Here is a 15,887-nt window from a genome sequence, read left to right on the forward strand (position 1 = left end):
TTCTTATTCTCCGATTTGGATTCCTTTTATTTCTTTTTCTTCTCTGATTGCTATGGCCAAAACTTCCAAAACCATGTTGAATAATACTGGTGAGAGTAGGCAGCCTTGTCTTGTTTCTGATCTTAGATGAAATGGTTTCAGTTTTTCACCATTGAGAACAATGTTGGCTGTGGGTTTGTCATATATGGCCTTTATTATGTTGAGGTAGGTTCCCTCTATGCCTACTTTCTGGAGAGTTTTTATCATAAATGAGTGTTGAATTTTGTCAAAAGTTTTTCCTGAATCAATTGAGATTATCATATGTTTTTTATCCTTCAGTTTGTTAATATGGTGTATTGATTGCTTTGCATATATTGAAGAATCCTTGCATTCCTAGCATAAACCCCACTTGATTGTGGGGTATGATCCTTTTAATGTGCTGTTGGATTCTGTTTGCTAGTATTTTGTTGAGGATTTTTGCATCTGTGTTCATCAGTGATATTGGCCTGGAATTTTCTTTTTTTGTGACATCTTTGTCTGGTTTGGTTATCAGGGTGATCGTGGTCTCATAGAATGAGTTTGGGACTGTTCCTCCCTCTGCTGTATTTTGGAAGAGTTTGAGAAGGAAAGGTGTTAGCTCTTCTCTAAGTGTTTGATAGAATTTGCCAGTGAAGCCATCTGGTCCTGGGCTTTTGTTTGTTGGAAGATTTTTAATCACAGTTTCAATTTCAGTGCTTGTGATTGGTCTTTTAATATTTTCTGTTTCTTCCTGGTTCAGTCTCAGAAGGTTGTACTTTTCTAAGAATTTGTCCGTTTCTTCCAGGTTGTCCATTTTATTGGCATATAGTTGCTTGTAGTAATCTCTCATGATCCTTTGTGTTTCTGCAGTGTCAGCTGTTACTTCTCCTTTTCCATTTCTAGTTCTATTGATTTGAGTCTTCTCCCGTTTTTTCTTGATGAGTCTGGCTAATGGTTTATTATTTCTGTCTGTCTTCTCAAAGAACAAGCTTTCAGTTTTATTGATGTTTGCTATTGTTTCCTTCATATCTTTTTCATTTATTTCTGATCTGATCTTTATGATTTCTTTCCTTCTGCTAACATTGGGGTTTTCTTGTTCTTCTTTCTCTAATTTCTTTAGGTGTAAGGTTAGGTTGTTTATTTGAGATTTTTTTTGTTTCTTGAAGTAGGATGGTTTTGCTCTAAATTTCCCTCTTAGGACTGCTATTGCTGCATCCCATAGGTTTTGGGTTGTCGTGTTTTCATTGTCATTTTTTTTTAGGTATTTTTTGGTTTCCTCTTTGATTTCTTCAGTAATCTCTTGGTTATTTAGTAGCATATTATTTAGCCTCCATGTGTTTGTAATTTTTAACATTTTTTTCCTTGTAATTGATATCTAGTGTCTAGTCTCATAGTGTTGTGGTTGGAAAAGTTACTTGATATGATTTCAGTTTTCTTAAATTTACTGAGGTTTGATTTGTGACCCAGGATTTGATCTATCCTGGAGAATGTTCATGAGCACTTGAGAAGACAGTGTATTCTGTTGTTTTTGGATGTAATGTCTTGTAAATATCAATGAAGTCCATCTTGTTTAATGTGTCATTTAAAGCTTGTGTTTCCTTATTTATTTTCATTTTGATGTTCTGTCCATTGATGATAGTGGGGTGTTAAAGTTCCCACTATTATTATGTTACTGTCGATTTCCCCTTTTATGGCTGTTAGCATTTGCCTTCTGTATTGAGGTGCTCCTATGTTTGTTGCATAAATATTTACAATTGTTATATCTTCTTCTTGGATTGATCCCTTGATCATTATGTAGTGTCCTTCTTTGTCTCTTGTAATAGTCTTTATTTTAAAGTCTATATTGTCTGATATGAAAATTGCTACTCCAGCTTTCTTTTGATTTCTATTTGTATAGAATATCTTTTTCCTACCCCTCAATTTCAGTCTGTATGTGTCCCTAGGTCTGAAGTGAGTCTGTTGTAGACAACATATATATGGGCCTTGTTTTTGTATCCATTCCGCCAGTCTATGTCTTTTGGTTGGAGCATTGAATCCATTTACATTTAAGGTAGTTATCAATATGTATGTTCCTATATCCATTTCTTAATTGTTTTGGGTTTGTTATTGTAGTCTTTTCCTTCTCTTGTGTTTCCTGCCTAGAGAAGTTCCTTTAGCGTTTGTTGTAAAGCTGGTTTGGTGGTGCTGAATTCTCTTAACTTTTGCTTGTCTGTAAAGGTGTTAATTTTTCCGTTGAATCTGAATGAGATCCTTGCTGGGTAATGTTGGTTTCATCACTTTAGTTTTTTAACCTCTTTATTGAAGTGTAATTGCTTTACAATGGTGTGTTAGTTTCTGCTATGTAACAAAGTGAATCAGCTGTACATATACATATATCCCCATATCCCCTCCCTCATATGTCTCCCTCCCACCCTCCCTATTCTACCCCTCTAGGTGGACACAAAGAACCGAGCTGATCTTGTGCTATGCAGCTGCTTCCCACTAGCTATCTGTTTTACATTTGGTAGTGTATATATGTCCATGCCACTCTCTCACTTCGTCCCAGCTTACCTTTCTCCTTCCCCGTGTCCTCAGGTCCATTCTCTAAGTCTGTGGCTTTATTCCTGTCCTGCCCCTAGGTTCTTCAGAACCCTTTTTTTTTTTTAGATTCCATATATATGTGTTAGCCTTCGGTATTTGTTTTTCTCTTTCTGACTTACTTCACTCTCTATGACAGTCTCTAGGTCCATCCACCTCACTACAAATAACTCAATTTCGTTTCTTTTTATGGCTGAGTAATATTCCATTGTATATATGTGCCAGTTCTGATTTATCCATTCTTCTGTCGATGGACACTTAGGTTGCTTCCATGTCCTGACTATTGTAAATAGAGCTGCAGTGAACATTGTGGGCCATGACTCTTTTTGAATTATGATTTTCTTAGAGTATATGCCCAGTAGTGGGATTGCTGGGTCGTATGGTAGTTTTATTGTTAGATTTCTAAGGAACCTCCATACTGTTCCTCATAGTGCCCTTTCATCACTTTAAATGTGTCCTGCCACTCCCTTCCGGCTTGCAGAGTTTCTGCTGAAAGATCAGCTGTTCACCTTATGGGGATTCCCTTGTATGTTATTTGTTGCTTTTCCCTTGCTGCTTTTAATATTTTTTCTTTGTATTTAATTTTTGATAGTTTAATTTTTATATGTCTTGGCATGTTTCTCCTTGCAGTTATCCTGTATGGAACTCTCTGCACTTCCTGGACTTGATTGACTATTTCCTTTCCTATGTTAGGGAAATTTTCAACTATAATCTCTTCAAATAGTTTCTCAGACCGTTTCTTTTTCTCTTGTTCTTCTGGGACACTTATAAATCAAATGTTGGTGCATTTAATTTGTCCCAGTGGTCTCTGAGAGTGTCCTCAGTTCTTTTCATTCTTTTTTCTTTATTCTGCTGTGCAGTAGTTATTTCTACTATTTTATCTTCCAGGTCACTTTTCCATTCTGCTGCCTCAGTTATTCTGCTATTGATTCCTTCTAGTGAATTTTTAATTTCATTTATTGCGTTGTTCATCACTGTTTGTTTGCTCTTTAGTTCTTCTAGTTCTTCTAGGTCCTTGTTAAACGTTTCTGGTATTTATTCTATTTCCAAGATTTCGGATCATCTTTACTATCATTACTCTGAATTCTTTTTCAGGTAGACTGCCTATTTCCTCTTCATTTGTTTGATCTGGTGGGTTTTTATCTTGCTCCTTCATCTGCTGTGTGTTTTTCTGTCTTCTCATTTTCTTTACCTTACCATGTTTGGGGTTTCCTTTTTGCATGCTGCAGGTTCGTAGTTCCTTTCGTTTTTGGTCTCTGCCCCCAGTGGGTGAGGTTGATTCAGTGAGTTGTGTAAGCTTCCTGGTGGAGGGGACGGGTGCCTGTGTTCTGGTAGGTGGGTCTGTATCTTGTCTTTCTGGTAGGCAGGGCCACGTCTGGTGATGTGTTTTCTGATGTCTGTGAACTTAGTATGATTTTAGGCAGCCTCTCTGCTAATGGGTGGGGTTGTGTTCCTGTCTTGCTAGTTGATTTGCATGGGACATCCAGCACTGGAACTTACCGGCCATTGGGTGGAGCTGGGTCTTAGCATTGAGACAGAGATCTTTGGGAGAGCTCTCACTGATTGATATTACGTGGGGCTGGGAGGTCTCTGGTGATCCCATATCCTGAAATCAGCTCTCCCACCTCAGAGGCTCAGGCCTGACACCAAGGCGGAACACCAAGACCCTGTCAGCCACACGGCTCAGAAGAAAGGGAGAAAAAAAGAAAGAAAAGAAAATTATTAAAATAAAAGTATTTTTAAAATAATAATAATGAAAAAAAAGAAAGAGCAACCAAACCAATAAACAAATCCACCAATGATAACAAGCACTAAAAACTACAGTAAGATAAACATAAAAATCAGTCGCAGACAGCAGACCCCAAATCTACAGTTGCTCCCAAAGTCCACTGCCTCAATTTTGGGATGATTCATTGTCTATTAAGGTTTGATGCAGGGTGCATCAAATTGATTGTGGGGATTTAATCCACTGCTCCTGAGGCTGCTGGAGGAGATTTCCCTTTCTCTTCTTTGTTCACACAGCTCCTGGGGTTCAGCTTTGGTTCTGGCCCACCTCTGTGTGTAGGCCGCCCTCGGGCATCTGTTCCAGCCCAGACAGGATGGGGTTAAAGGAGCAGCTGATTAGGGGGCTCTGGCTCACTCAGGCTGGGGGGAGGGAGGCTTATGGTAGTTATAATTGGAATGCGGGGCGAGCTTGTGGAGGCAGAGGCAAGTATGATGTTTCAGCAGCCTGAGGTGCGCCTTGTGTTCTCACAGGTTCCTGGCAGTGGCGTGTTGCACAGGCTCCTGGGGTGGGGGGTGTGTGGATAGTGACCTGCGCTTACACACAGGCTTCTTGGTGGCTGCAGCAGCAGCATTAGCATTTCATGCTTGTCTCTGTTGTCCGAGCTGATAGCCATGGCTCACGCCCATCTCTGAAGCTCATTTAGGCGGTGCTCTGCCTTCTGTGGGCAGACAGGGAAGGAATCCCCTCTCCTCGTGCACCCTGAAACAATGGTCTCTTGCCTCTTCTGCAGGTCCAGACTTTATCCCAGACTCCCTCCCGGCTAGCTGTGGTGCACTAGCCCCATTCAGGCTGTGTTGACGCAGCCAACCCCAGTCCTCTCCCTGGGACCTGACCTCCAAAGCCCAAGCCTCAGCTCCCAGCCCCCTCCCGTCCCAGCAGGTGAGCAGACAAGCCTCTCAGGCTGGTGAGTGCTGGTCGGCACCGATCCTCTGTGCGGGAATCTCTCCGCTTTGCCCTCCGCACCCCTGTTGCTGCGCTTTCCTCCGTGGCGCTGAAGCTTTCCCCCTCTGCCACCCGCAGTCTCCACCCGCTAAGGGGCTTCCTAGTGTGTGGAAACTTTTCTTCCTTCACAGCTCCTTCCCCCTGGTGCAGGTCCTGTCCCTATTCTTTTGTCTCTGTTTTTTCTTTTTTCTTTTGCCCTACCCAGTACGTGGGGAGTTTCTTGCCTTTTGGGAGGTCTGAGGTCTTCTGCCAGCGTTCAGTAGGTGTTCTGTAGGAGTTGTTCCACGTGTAGATGTATTTCTGATGTATTTGTGGAGAGAAAGGTGATCTCCATGTCTTACTCCTCTGCCATCTTTAAGGTCCCCTACTATTGAAGTGTTTTAAATCAGACAGTAACATGTTCATATGCACATTCAGAAAGACCACAGTAAGAGTAGCATGGAATAGAGGTAGGCAGACTAGCTAGGAGACTCTTGCACTCATCCAGGTACAAAGGCCAAACTCAATTGATTGGTGGAGGCAGAGAAGAGATCATGAATAGGAAAGATATTAAGAGAGAGGGCTTCCCTGGTGGCACAGTGGTTGAGAGTCCACCTGCCGATGCAGGGGACATGGGTTCGTGCCCCGGTCCGGGATGATCCCACATGCCGTGGAGCGGCTGGGCCCATGAGCCATGGCCGCTGAGCCTGTGCTCCGCAACGGGAGAGGCCACAACAGTGAGAGGCCTGCGTACTGCAAAAAAAAAAAAAAAAAAAAATGTTAAGAGAGAATCTGCGGGGTGTGGAAATTGATTGGATATGAAGAAAAGTGAATAGGAAGGAGACAGAGGCAATATCTAGAATTCTAGTTTTGGTGACTTTTTTTTTTGTGTGTGTGTGGTCCATGCCATGCGGCTTGCAGGGCCATGGCAGTGAAAGCGTGAAATCCTAACCACTAGGCCACCAAGGAACTCCTTTTTTTTTTTTTATCAAAGTATAATTGATTTACAATATTGTGTTAGTTTCAGGTATACAGCAGAGTGCTTCAGTTATGTATTTTTTTCATATTATTTTCCATTATAGGTTATTATTAGATATTGTATATAATTCCCTGTGCTATACAATAAATTCTTGATGCATATCTATTTAATGTATAGTAGTTTGTGTCTGTTAATCCCATACTCCTAATTTATCCCTCCCTTTCCCCTTTGGTAACCATAAATTTGTTTTCTATGTCTGTGAGTCTCTTTCTGTTTTGTATATAGATTCATTGTATTATTTTTTTGACTCCACATTTAAATGATATAATGTTAGTCTTTGTCTGACTTACTTCATTAAGTGTAATGTTCTCCAAGTTCATCCATATTGCTGCATATGGCAGTATTTCATTTTTATGGCTGAGTAATTTTCCATTTTATATATATATATATATGTATGTATGTATATGTATATGTACACCACGTCTTCTTAAGCCAGTCATCTGTTGATGGGCACTTGGGTTGTTCCCATGTCTTGGCTATTGTGAATAGTGCTGCTATGAACTTTGGGGTGCTTATTAAGTCAGAGAATGTTTTGCCTATGTTCTCTTCTAGGAGTTTTATGGCATCATGTCTTATATTTAGGTCTTTAAACCATTTTGAGTTTATTTTTGTGTATGGTGTGAGGCAGTATTCTAATTTCATTGATTACATGTAGCTGTCCAGCTTTCCCAACACCACTTTTTGAAGGGACTGCCTTTTCTCCATCATATGTTGTTGTCTCCTTTGTCATAGGTTAATTGACTATAAGTGTGTGGGTTTATTTCTGGCTCTCCATTCCGTTCCATTAAATCTGTATATCTATTTTTGTGCCAATACCACACTGTTTTGATTACTATAGCTTTGTAGTATAGTCTGAAGTCTGGAAGGGTTATGCCTTCACCTTTGTTCTTTTTTCACAGGATCACTTTGGCAATTCTGGGTCTTTGTGGTTCCATATAAATTTTAGGAGCATTTGTTCTAGTTCTGTGGAAAATGTCATGGGTGGGACTTCCCTGGTGGTGCAGTGGTTAAGAATCTGCTTTCCAATGCAGGGGACATAGGTTCTAACCCTGGTCCAGGAATATCCCACATGCTGCAGAGCAACTAAGCCCATGCAGCACAGCCACTGAGCCTGTGCTCTAGAGCCTGCAAGCCACAACTGCTGAGCCCATGCCACAACTACTGAAGCCCACACACCTAGAGCCCATGCTCTGCAACAAGAGGAGCCACTGCAATGAGAAGCCTGTACACCACAACAAAGAGTAGCCCCTGCTCACCACAACTACAGAAAGCCTGTGCACAGCAACAAAGACCCAATGCAGAAAAGGGAACCCTCTTGCACTGTTGGTGGGAATGTAAATTGATACAGCCACTATGGAGAACAGTATGGAGGTTCCTTAAAAAACTAAAAATAGAACTGCCATATGACCCAGCAATCCCACTACTGGGCATATACCCAGAGAAACTCATAATTCAAAAAGACACATGCACCCCAGTGTTCACTGCAGCACTATTTGCAATAGCCAGGTCATGGAAGCAAACTAAATGCCCATCGACAGACAAATGGATAAAGAAGATGTGGTACATATATACAATGGAATATTACTCAGCCATAAAAAGGAGCGAAATTGGGTCATTTGTAGAGACATGGATGGACCTAGAGACTGTCATACAGAGTGAAGTAAGTCAGAAAGAGAAAAACAAATATATATTAACGCATATATGTGGAATCTAGAAAAATGTCACAGATGAACTGGTTTGCAAGGCAGAAATAGAGACACAGATGTAGAGAACAGACATATGGACACCAAGCGGGGAAAGCAGGGTGGGTGGTGGTGGGATGAAATGGGAAATTGGGATTGACATATATACACTAATATGTATAAAATAGATAACTAATAAGAACCTACTGTATAAAATAAATAAAATTCAAAAAAATTAACTTTTAAAAAAATACATTAAAAAAAAGAAAGAGGGCTTCCCTGGTGGCGCAGTTGTTGAGAGTCCGCCTGCCGATGCGGGGGACACGGGTTTGTGCCCCGGTCCGGGAGGATCCCACATGCCGCGAAGCGGCTGGGCCCGTGAGCCATGGCCGCTGAGCCTGCGCGTCCGGAGCCTGTGCTCCGCAACGGGAGAGGCCACAACAGTGAGAGGCCCGCGTACAGCAAGGAAAAAAAAAAAAAAAAGAAAGAAAATATCATGGGTATTTTGATAGGGATTGCTTTAAATCTGTAGATCGCTTTGGGTAGTATGGCCATCTTAACAATATTCTTCCAATCCAAGGGCATGAGATGTCTTTCCATTTCTTTGAATCATCTTCAGTTTCCTTTATCAGTGTTTATAGTTTTCAGCATATAAGTCGTTCACCTCTTTAGTTAAATTTATTCCTAGGGTTGTTTTTATTGTTTTTCTTTTTAGCCAGTTTTAAACGGGATTTTTTTTTCACTTTCTCTTTCCTGTATTTCGTTGTTAGTGTAAAGAAATGCAACTGATTTCTGTATATTAATCTTGTATCCTGCTACCTTTGAATTCATTTATTTGTTCTAATAGTTTTTGTGTGGAGACAGAGGCAATATCTAGGATTCTAGTTTTGGTGACTTTTGGATTATAATGGCATTCACAGAGAAGGGGAATATAGGAAGAAAACAGATTTGGGGAAAGAGTATGAGTTTAGTTGGACAAAAACTTGCAGGATAAATATCCTGCATATTCCAGTAGGATATGTAGTTTTGAAATTTAGGAAACCCTGGGATAGGAATAATCTATCAACTAAATAGGTTTAATGGCAGTCTTAAGTGTCTATATTCCCAAGGACCTGTATTGAACTAATACAGTAAGATTTTAAGAATTGCCACATAATGGATCAACTTCATGATCCCCCTTCAATTGCCTTCCTGTTTTATTTCAGGTGACCAAGTATCGGATAGTCTCTAGGAAGATGTGATTTTCCTCTCAGTAACCAACTCAAAATATTAAGGATGTCCTGTTAAAAAAAAAAAAAAAAGAAGTTCTTAGAACTCAGTCTTGCCCCTCCCTGCTTCACACCTTCTACATGGAGATGGGAGCCTTGAATGAGCCAGTGAAAGTCTATCTATCATCTACTCCCAGAGAATCCAGCCCAAAATATCAAATCTAAACAACTGGGGCTCTTTATAGACTCTCCCTGGGGCAGGTGGACTGTTTACAGGGAAGAAGGAAGAAGATAAAATCATGGATAATTTAAGTTAATGGAGCCAACAAGAGATCTTAGGCACCGGAGCCGGAGGCATGAGGTATCCCCTCCAGCCTCAGCTGCCAATGGGCTTGTGCCACCACCTCCGTCTCACAGAAACATCCCTGCCTGGCCTGAGAGTAGAGCTGACGAAGCGCCCTCCACCGACACTGCTGAGAACATACCTCCTCTCTTTTCCCAAAGCAGTGCCCTTTCTGGTCTCACTTTTTTTGTTGTGTAAAAACCCGTTTTTCCCCAGTGAATTTTATTCAAGTTTTGAGGATGTTCATACATTATTTGTTGATTTTTGTCACTTCCATCCTCAAGGAGGCAACATCACCTGGCACCTTACTAAGGCTGTGTAGTAACTACGCAACCAATCTCTTAACAATATTTCGAACTTTCAGATTCACCAGAAATCAAGTTCTGACCCTTAGAAATGTTTATTGACAGGCCTCCTTCTACATCAATGTCTATACCAATTGCTGGTGAATCTGAATCTCTGGAAGAAGATAGAAAAGGTGGAGAGACTCTCAAAATTCATCTTGGGATAGCAGGTATGGATTGTCGCTTACTGGTTTTTCAGTTGATAAGAAACAGTACTACCCTAAAAGTTTCCCCAAGTCCCTCCCAGATTTAAAATTCTGTGGGTATATATAACTTGAAATGGGCCAATAATTATCAGCAGTTTCAATTATGCAATTTTTCATTTTGTCTAAAGGGTGTGTTATCCTCTGACCAGTTAAAAGCTAAATGTTGCAGTGACACTCCCACCCCCACCATTGTATGCCTCTACTCCCCACAGAAATGACAGGACATGACAGGATTGTTCCCGTTCCACATGCCCAGCAGCTTCGGCCAGTCATCTCTCAGGTGGTGCTTCTCTTCCATGAATCACATACCCTCTTTCATTGGTTCCCAAACATTAGTGCACATCAGCATCACCTGGTGGCTTGTTAAACCATAGATTGCTGACACTGCAGCCAGAGGTTTTGATTAAGTACATCTAGGTTGGGGCCTGAAAACTGCATGACTAAGTTCCCAGGTGATGCTGCTGTTCCTGCTGCTGGGCCCAGGCCACACCTTGGGGGCCACTTCTCCAGGCAAACGCCCAGTCATAGGCTGCTCCCCAAGCTAAAAGCAGGTGGGGGAATGTCAAGTTGGCTGGGGAAAAAGCATTTATGAGCTTCCTTTTTTCTCCCACGCCATGTGACCAGGGTTATTATTTGAAAGAATGAAAAGAAAGGTGTAGTGATGTGGTTAACATTTTCACCACTTTTCAGATTGCAAAGATAAGATTTCTTATGCGTAATAAGGATTCTCAAATTTCCTGATTTGGGATCAGTGAATCCTTTGTGTACTTTTAACTCTTGCATTAGCTCCTTGTCATCAGTATTTAAATATTATGAATTCTTTCTCATGTTGGAAACCAAACACTCATTAGCCCTACATCCTTCTCCATGTACTGCTCTCCCATAGGCTCACACTCTCCTTCCCCCACCATCCCCCGCCCTCTTTCTCTCAGACTCAGGGGAGCAAGTTATAGCCAAACTTCTAGGAAGAATATACTGCCCATTTATTCCTAAACTCATGTGTGGTCTGGCTTCTACATTCTGCCCTCTCTTGATGATGTCTCCAAGAACATGACTGTCAAATCCTGTGGGCATTTTTTCTGCTCTCATCTGAATAAATTGGCCATTTATTCTTTCTGGAAGCTTTCTCTTGCCTTGGCTCCCACCTCTTTTCCCTAGCTTCTCAGAGGCTTCTTTATCTTCTTCCACCTTCCTGTTAAAATATCGATACCGTCCAGGATTTGGTTCCCTCCACTCACTTTCCCTGGGTGATGGCATCTGTACCTGGGATTTAACTATCACATAAATGTAAATGTGATCATGTAAATATGAGTTAATATGTTTGATTTACAAATTCGTGTTGCCTCCAGGCCTCCGTCCTGACCACAGGCACATATTTCCAAATGCTTTTTGGAAAGGTCCACTTTATGTCACATTAGACTGAAACCCATCTGTTTATCTTTTTTTCTCAGCAAGCTTCTAATTTCTTCGTGATCAGGTCTTAATTTTTCTTTGTATCAACAGCATAATGGCCAGGGACACAGTAGAAATTCCATGAGTAGTGAATGGGTGTCCTTAGGTGTCTCAAATTCCACATACCCAGCATGTCGTCTTCTTAACTCTTCCCCCTGTATTTTCTGTTGCAGTTATCCTGGCACACACTTCTAGTTAGTAATTAAGTACTGTCATTTGTGTCTGCCCAACATATCTCAGCTGAATTATTATGAAAATCTTCACTCCTGCACCCCCTGTTCATCCTGCTGCCAAAGTGATCTTCCCAAAATGTCAATCTGGTCAAGCCACACCCTTTCTTAAAGCCATTGAATTATTTCCTTCCTTAAACCCATAGGAGAAGGTCCTTCATTAGCAGGCATCTGCTCATCTCTCTCTTTCCTTCAGTCATCTACACCACTACCCTATATGCCAACTTTACCAAACTGTTTGCTTTCCTACAGACAAGGCATGCGTTTCCCTGCCTAGTCTAGCCGAGAAATTCCTATGCATTGTTAAAGACCTGGAGTTAACCTCCTTTATGAGGTTGTTCCGTCATTACCAAGTAGTGTTTGATGCATTTGTCCTTTGGAGCTCTTGATAGCTTCTTTTTGGTGCTTGTGTTTTGGTACTTGCCACGTTGTATTATAACTGCTTCTACTCTAAACTGTGAAGCATATATTTTATCTTATTTATTTTGTACCCCTATATCTTGTACAGTATTGGGCACTGACCTGGTAAGAGCTTAATAAATAATTATTGAATGAATACATTTTGAAAACCAATAAATAAATGGATGAATTAGGATCTTAGCCGGGCTTCCCTGGTGGTGCAGTGGTTGAGAATCTGCCTGCTAATGCAGGGGACACGGGTTCGAGCCCTGGTCTGGGAGGATCCCATGTGCCGCGGAGCAACTAGGCCCGTGAGCCACAACTACTGAGCCTGCGTGTCTGGAGCCTGTGCTCTGCAACAAGAGAGACCGCGATAGTGAGAGGCCCGCGCACTACGATGAAGAGTGGCCCCCGCTTGCCACAACTAGAGAAAGCTCTCGCACAGAAACAAAGACCCAATGCAGCAAAAATAAATTAATTAATAAACTCCTACCCCCAACATCTAAAAAAAAAAACTATTAAGATCTGAGCCAATGCTAGGAGTAAAGTGTATAACTCTTGATATGAACCAACTCTTTTAGTTCAGAATTTGCTGTAGCCAAACATTTGGGCTTAGGACCACTGTCAAGCAGGACTAGGGATGCTGGTTTGGATTTGTACCTTACAGTCTGTCCAGAAATGAGAAACCCTTTGCAGAAGGGCCAGGTCGCTCCAGTAGCTTACTTATTTGGCAGCATTCGTTGGCCTATCTGTGTTCAATATCATTTATAGAACTGCTGCTATAATTGCTGTGTTATTCAGTTGGTTTCCTTTTGCCTCTAAGTGAAAAACAGTTCTAGTTTCCAAATATTTCACCCTAATGAAAATGGTCACCCTTCTGCATTCTGTGGAAGAAGCCTAGTTCTGGAAATACATAATTGGCATCTGGAATATGCACATTATTAGGCAAATAATAGAAATAGCTTTGACGCTGCTTTTTTTGTGCATTGACTTTGAAACTGAATACTAGAATCAATTTCTGAAGAACCTTATTCTCAGTGCTACATCACACGCTGTGTTGATTTAAACCACAGACATTTGTCCAAATTATAGCCTAGCACCAGCATCACTAATGCAAAAGTAACAAAGTGTCTACTGTCGTGATGGATTTGGGGAGCAAGATTTCCGCAAAAACCACCCAAAAACCTGGCAATTTTGTGAGAATTTATAAGAATCCACCTGACTTCTTTTTATAAGAGAAATACTAAATATAAAAACTGAAATAGTTTTATTTAAGATAGAGTGCTATTAAATCTTATGAAAAGTACTATAGCACTCCAGTAAACTGAGGTATTTAAGTTCTTTGCACAGTATTTCTTGCAGCACAGTTGTTTACATTGTACTGATTTAAAGGGATTTCTTTCACTCTGTAACTTGATAATGAACTTAGTTTCTAAAATACGTAGATTTGAATACAAATTGACCATTGACTTGTTGACAGTAATAGTAACATTATGTTATGACATATTGCAGATCTCTCAGCAAAGAGTGCCTCTGTTCCAGATGAACTTGGTGCCTGTGGACATTCTAGAACATCAAGCTATGCAAGCCAGCAGTCAAAAGTATCAGGTAAGAGGCTAAGAGTGAAGTTGAATTGCTCTGAAGGGACTTGGAATTGCTATGGTGCGGGAGGAGAATGTTTGGTTGCAGTGTGTTTGATACTAGTGTTACATCCAGAGTGATTTTCTCTGACAGGGTATAGCTCTTGCCACTCCCGGTCATCTAGTTTCTCTGAGTTCTGCCACAGGAGAAATACCTCCGTGGGAAGTACATCAACAGGAATTGAAAGTATTCTAGAGCCATGTGATGAAATTGAGCAAAAGATAGCTGGACCAAGTCTTGATACAGCTGATAAAGAAGATACAGCTTCGGAAACACTCAACAGGTATCATTTTGGTCTCAGTTTAAACGGAAAAAAGAAAAAAAAAACACTTTTTTTTCATAACATAATAAAAAAGGAAATTTTAAAAAATTATTTTCAAAGATGCCCAGTGAAACAAGATTCTGTAGAATCTCAGCTGAAGCGAGTTGATGACACCAGAGTGGATGCAGATGATATTGTGGAGAAAATATTACAAAGTCAAGACTTCAGCCTAGATTCCAGTGCAGAAGGTGTGTAGATAACCATTAAGTATATATGGATGTATATGACCCGGGTTTGTATAATCAATGTGGTCAGCAGTAAAGAGTCAGTACATTATGATACTGAGTGTTCGGTATTTGTAAAATAAATTTCACACCCATAAAAATCTGAAGATAACTTTTTATTTCTTGGATAGTTTAGTTTAATGGATATTAAATTTGGAAAAGAATTAACTTTAGTTTAAAAATATCAATTTTAAAGAAAGCTTTTATTGTATTTTTTAACTATGCATCAATGTCTGCCATGATTATATACGTTATAACAGATATCTACATCTGCTTTATCATAACTGGGCATGAGTACCTCAAGTCACTATTGCAATTTGGAAGGTTAGGTGGTGATCTTAAAATGATAGTGAGTAACAGAATGCCTCATTCCCTCCTTAGCATTTTCACTGAAACTGAAAATTTACGTGCCACCAATTTGAAAGTTATAATTATTCATGCTGGTGTGAATAGAGAGCAGTTAACAATGGACTTAGTTTCATTATGTAACTGGTTGTAAAGAAAAATAATTAAACCCTGCTTGAGGAAGTTTGTAGGAACAGCTGTCTTCTTTACTGGGCTTTAAGAAAGTTAACAAGAAGTAACTATTAGGATATCTTTTAAACTGCCTGTTTTAAAACATGTATGTAGTTCTTTTTTAAGTTTTTATTTCTTTAACAAAACTGAATGTAAAATGTGAATTTATTATAATATGAATATTATTTGACAATCTAATAATTGTACCTATAACAAATATTGTAAATGTATATTGCAGAAGAAGGACTGAGGTTATTTGTGGGTCCTGGGGGAAGTACAACCTTTGGCAGTCATCATCTTCCAAACAGGTATGTAGTCCAAAGAGTATCTCACTAAAATAAAGAATAGACTGACTTTTTCTTTTAAATGCTCATGAGTAGAAGATGAAGGTTACAAAGTTCGCATTAGATTGAGGCTAGAAAGCACAATATTAGTAGTTCCATGAGAAGAATTACAGCTCTTAGTGTGTAGCTCTTAGTTTTCCTTATCCTGAATATGTTTGAAATTGTATTTTATAAGTTTATTTGTTGATTTCCTTAGATGTATTTCTAGAATGTATTAGTAGAGAACTGGTAGAGCACTGGGCAAGCTGCAGTATACAAAGGACATTTAGAAAAGAGTTCTTAGTCTGATATCTTACAGCAAAGCAAAATTATATTTTCAATCAGTGATCTTGTCTGTTATGAGCAGTTACACAACCACTCAGTAGCAGACACTGATATTAATCTTTTTTGGACTCTCTTTTCTGCGCCCCACTAGAGCCTAACATACATATTAAGAAAAATAAGTTTGGAAAACTAATTTTCATGTTGGTAGTTATTTAGATTCAGACGAAGAAAAGGCATCTGCCAGACTTAGCATTCTGGTTCCCAGCACTGCAGCAGATGACAGTGAGCACAGATGCTGAGGACACCTTAGAAATTCTGATCACTCCACTGCTTCCCCACAGCCTGTTCCCTGTGCACCCAGTACCCAGTATTTCTGTGGAGTATTTATGTAG

General features: G+C 40.2%; 1 protein-coding gene across 2 annotated transcripts in view; it reads left to right on the top strand.

Moving 5' to 3' along the window:
• The window catches only part of FAM102B (family with sequence similarity 102 member B), a 108,412-nt gene that overhangs the window by 83,006 nt on the left and 9,519 nt on the right, over window positions 1-15,887 (top strand). For both annotated transcript variants that reach the window (XM_032609196.1, XM_032609203.1), the window contains exons 6-10: window positions 9,964-10,067; window positions 13,697-13,792; window positions 13,919-14,108; window positions 14,208-14,335; window positions 15,126-15,195. In XM_032609196.1, the coding sequence (XP_032465087.1) occupies window positions 9,964-10,067; window positions 13,697-13,792; window positions 13,919-14,108; window positions 14,208-14,335; window positions 15,126-15,195 (588 nt within the window). The remainder of the gene's footprint in view (window positions 1-9,963; window positions 10,068-13,696; window positions 13,793-13,918; window positions 14,109-14,207; window positions 14,336-15,125; window positions 15,196-15,887) is intronic.

This window comes from Phocoena sinus, chromosome 1 (genome assembly GCF_008692025.1).
Source record: "Phocoena sinus isolate mPhoSin1 chromosome 1, mPhoSin1.pri, whole genome shotgun sequence".
Taxonomy (NCBI): Eukaryota; Metazoa; Chordata; class Mammalia; order Artiodactyla; family Phocoenidae; genus Phocoena; species Phocoena sinus.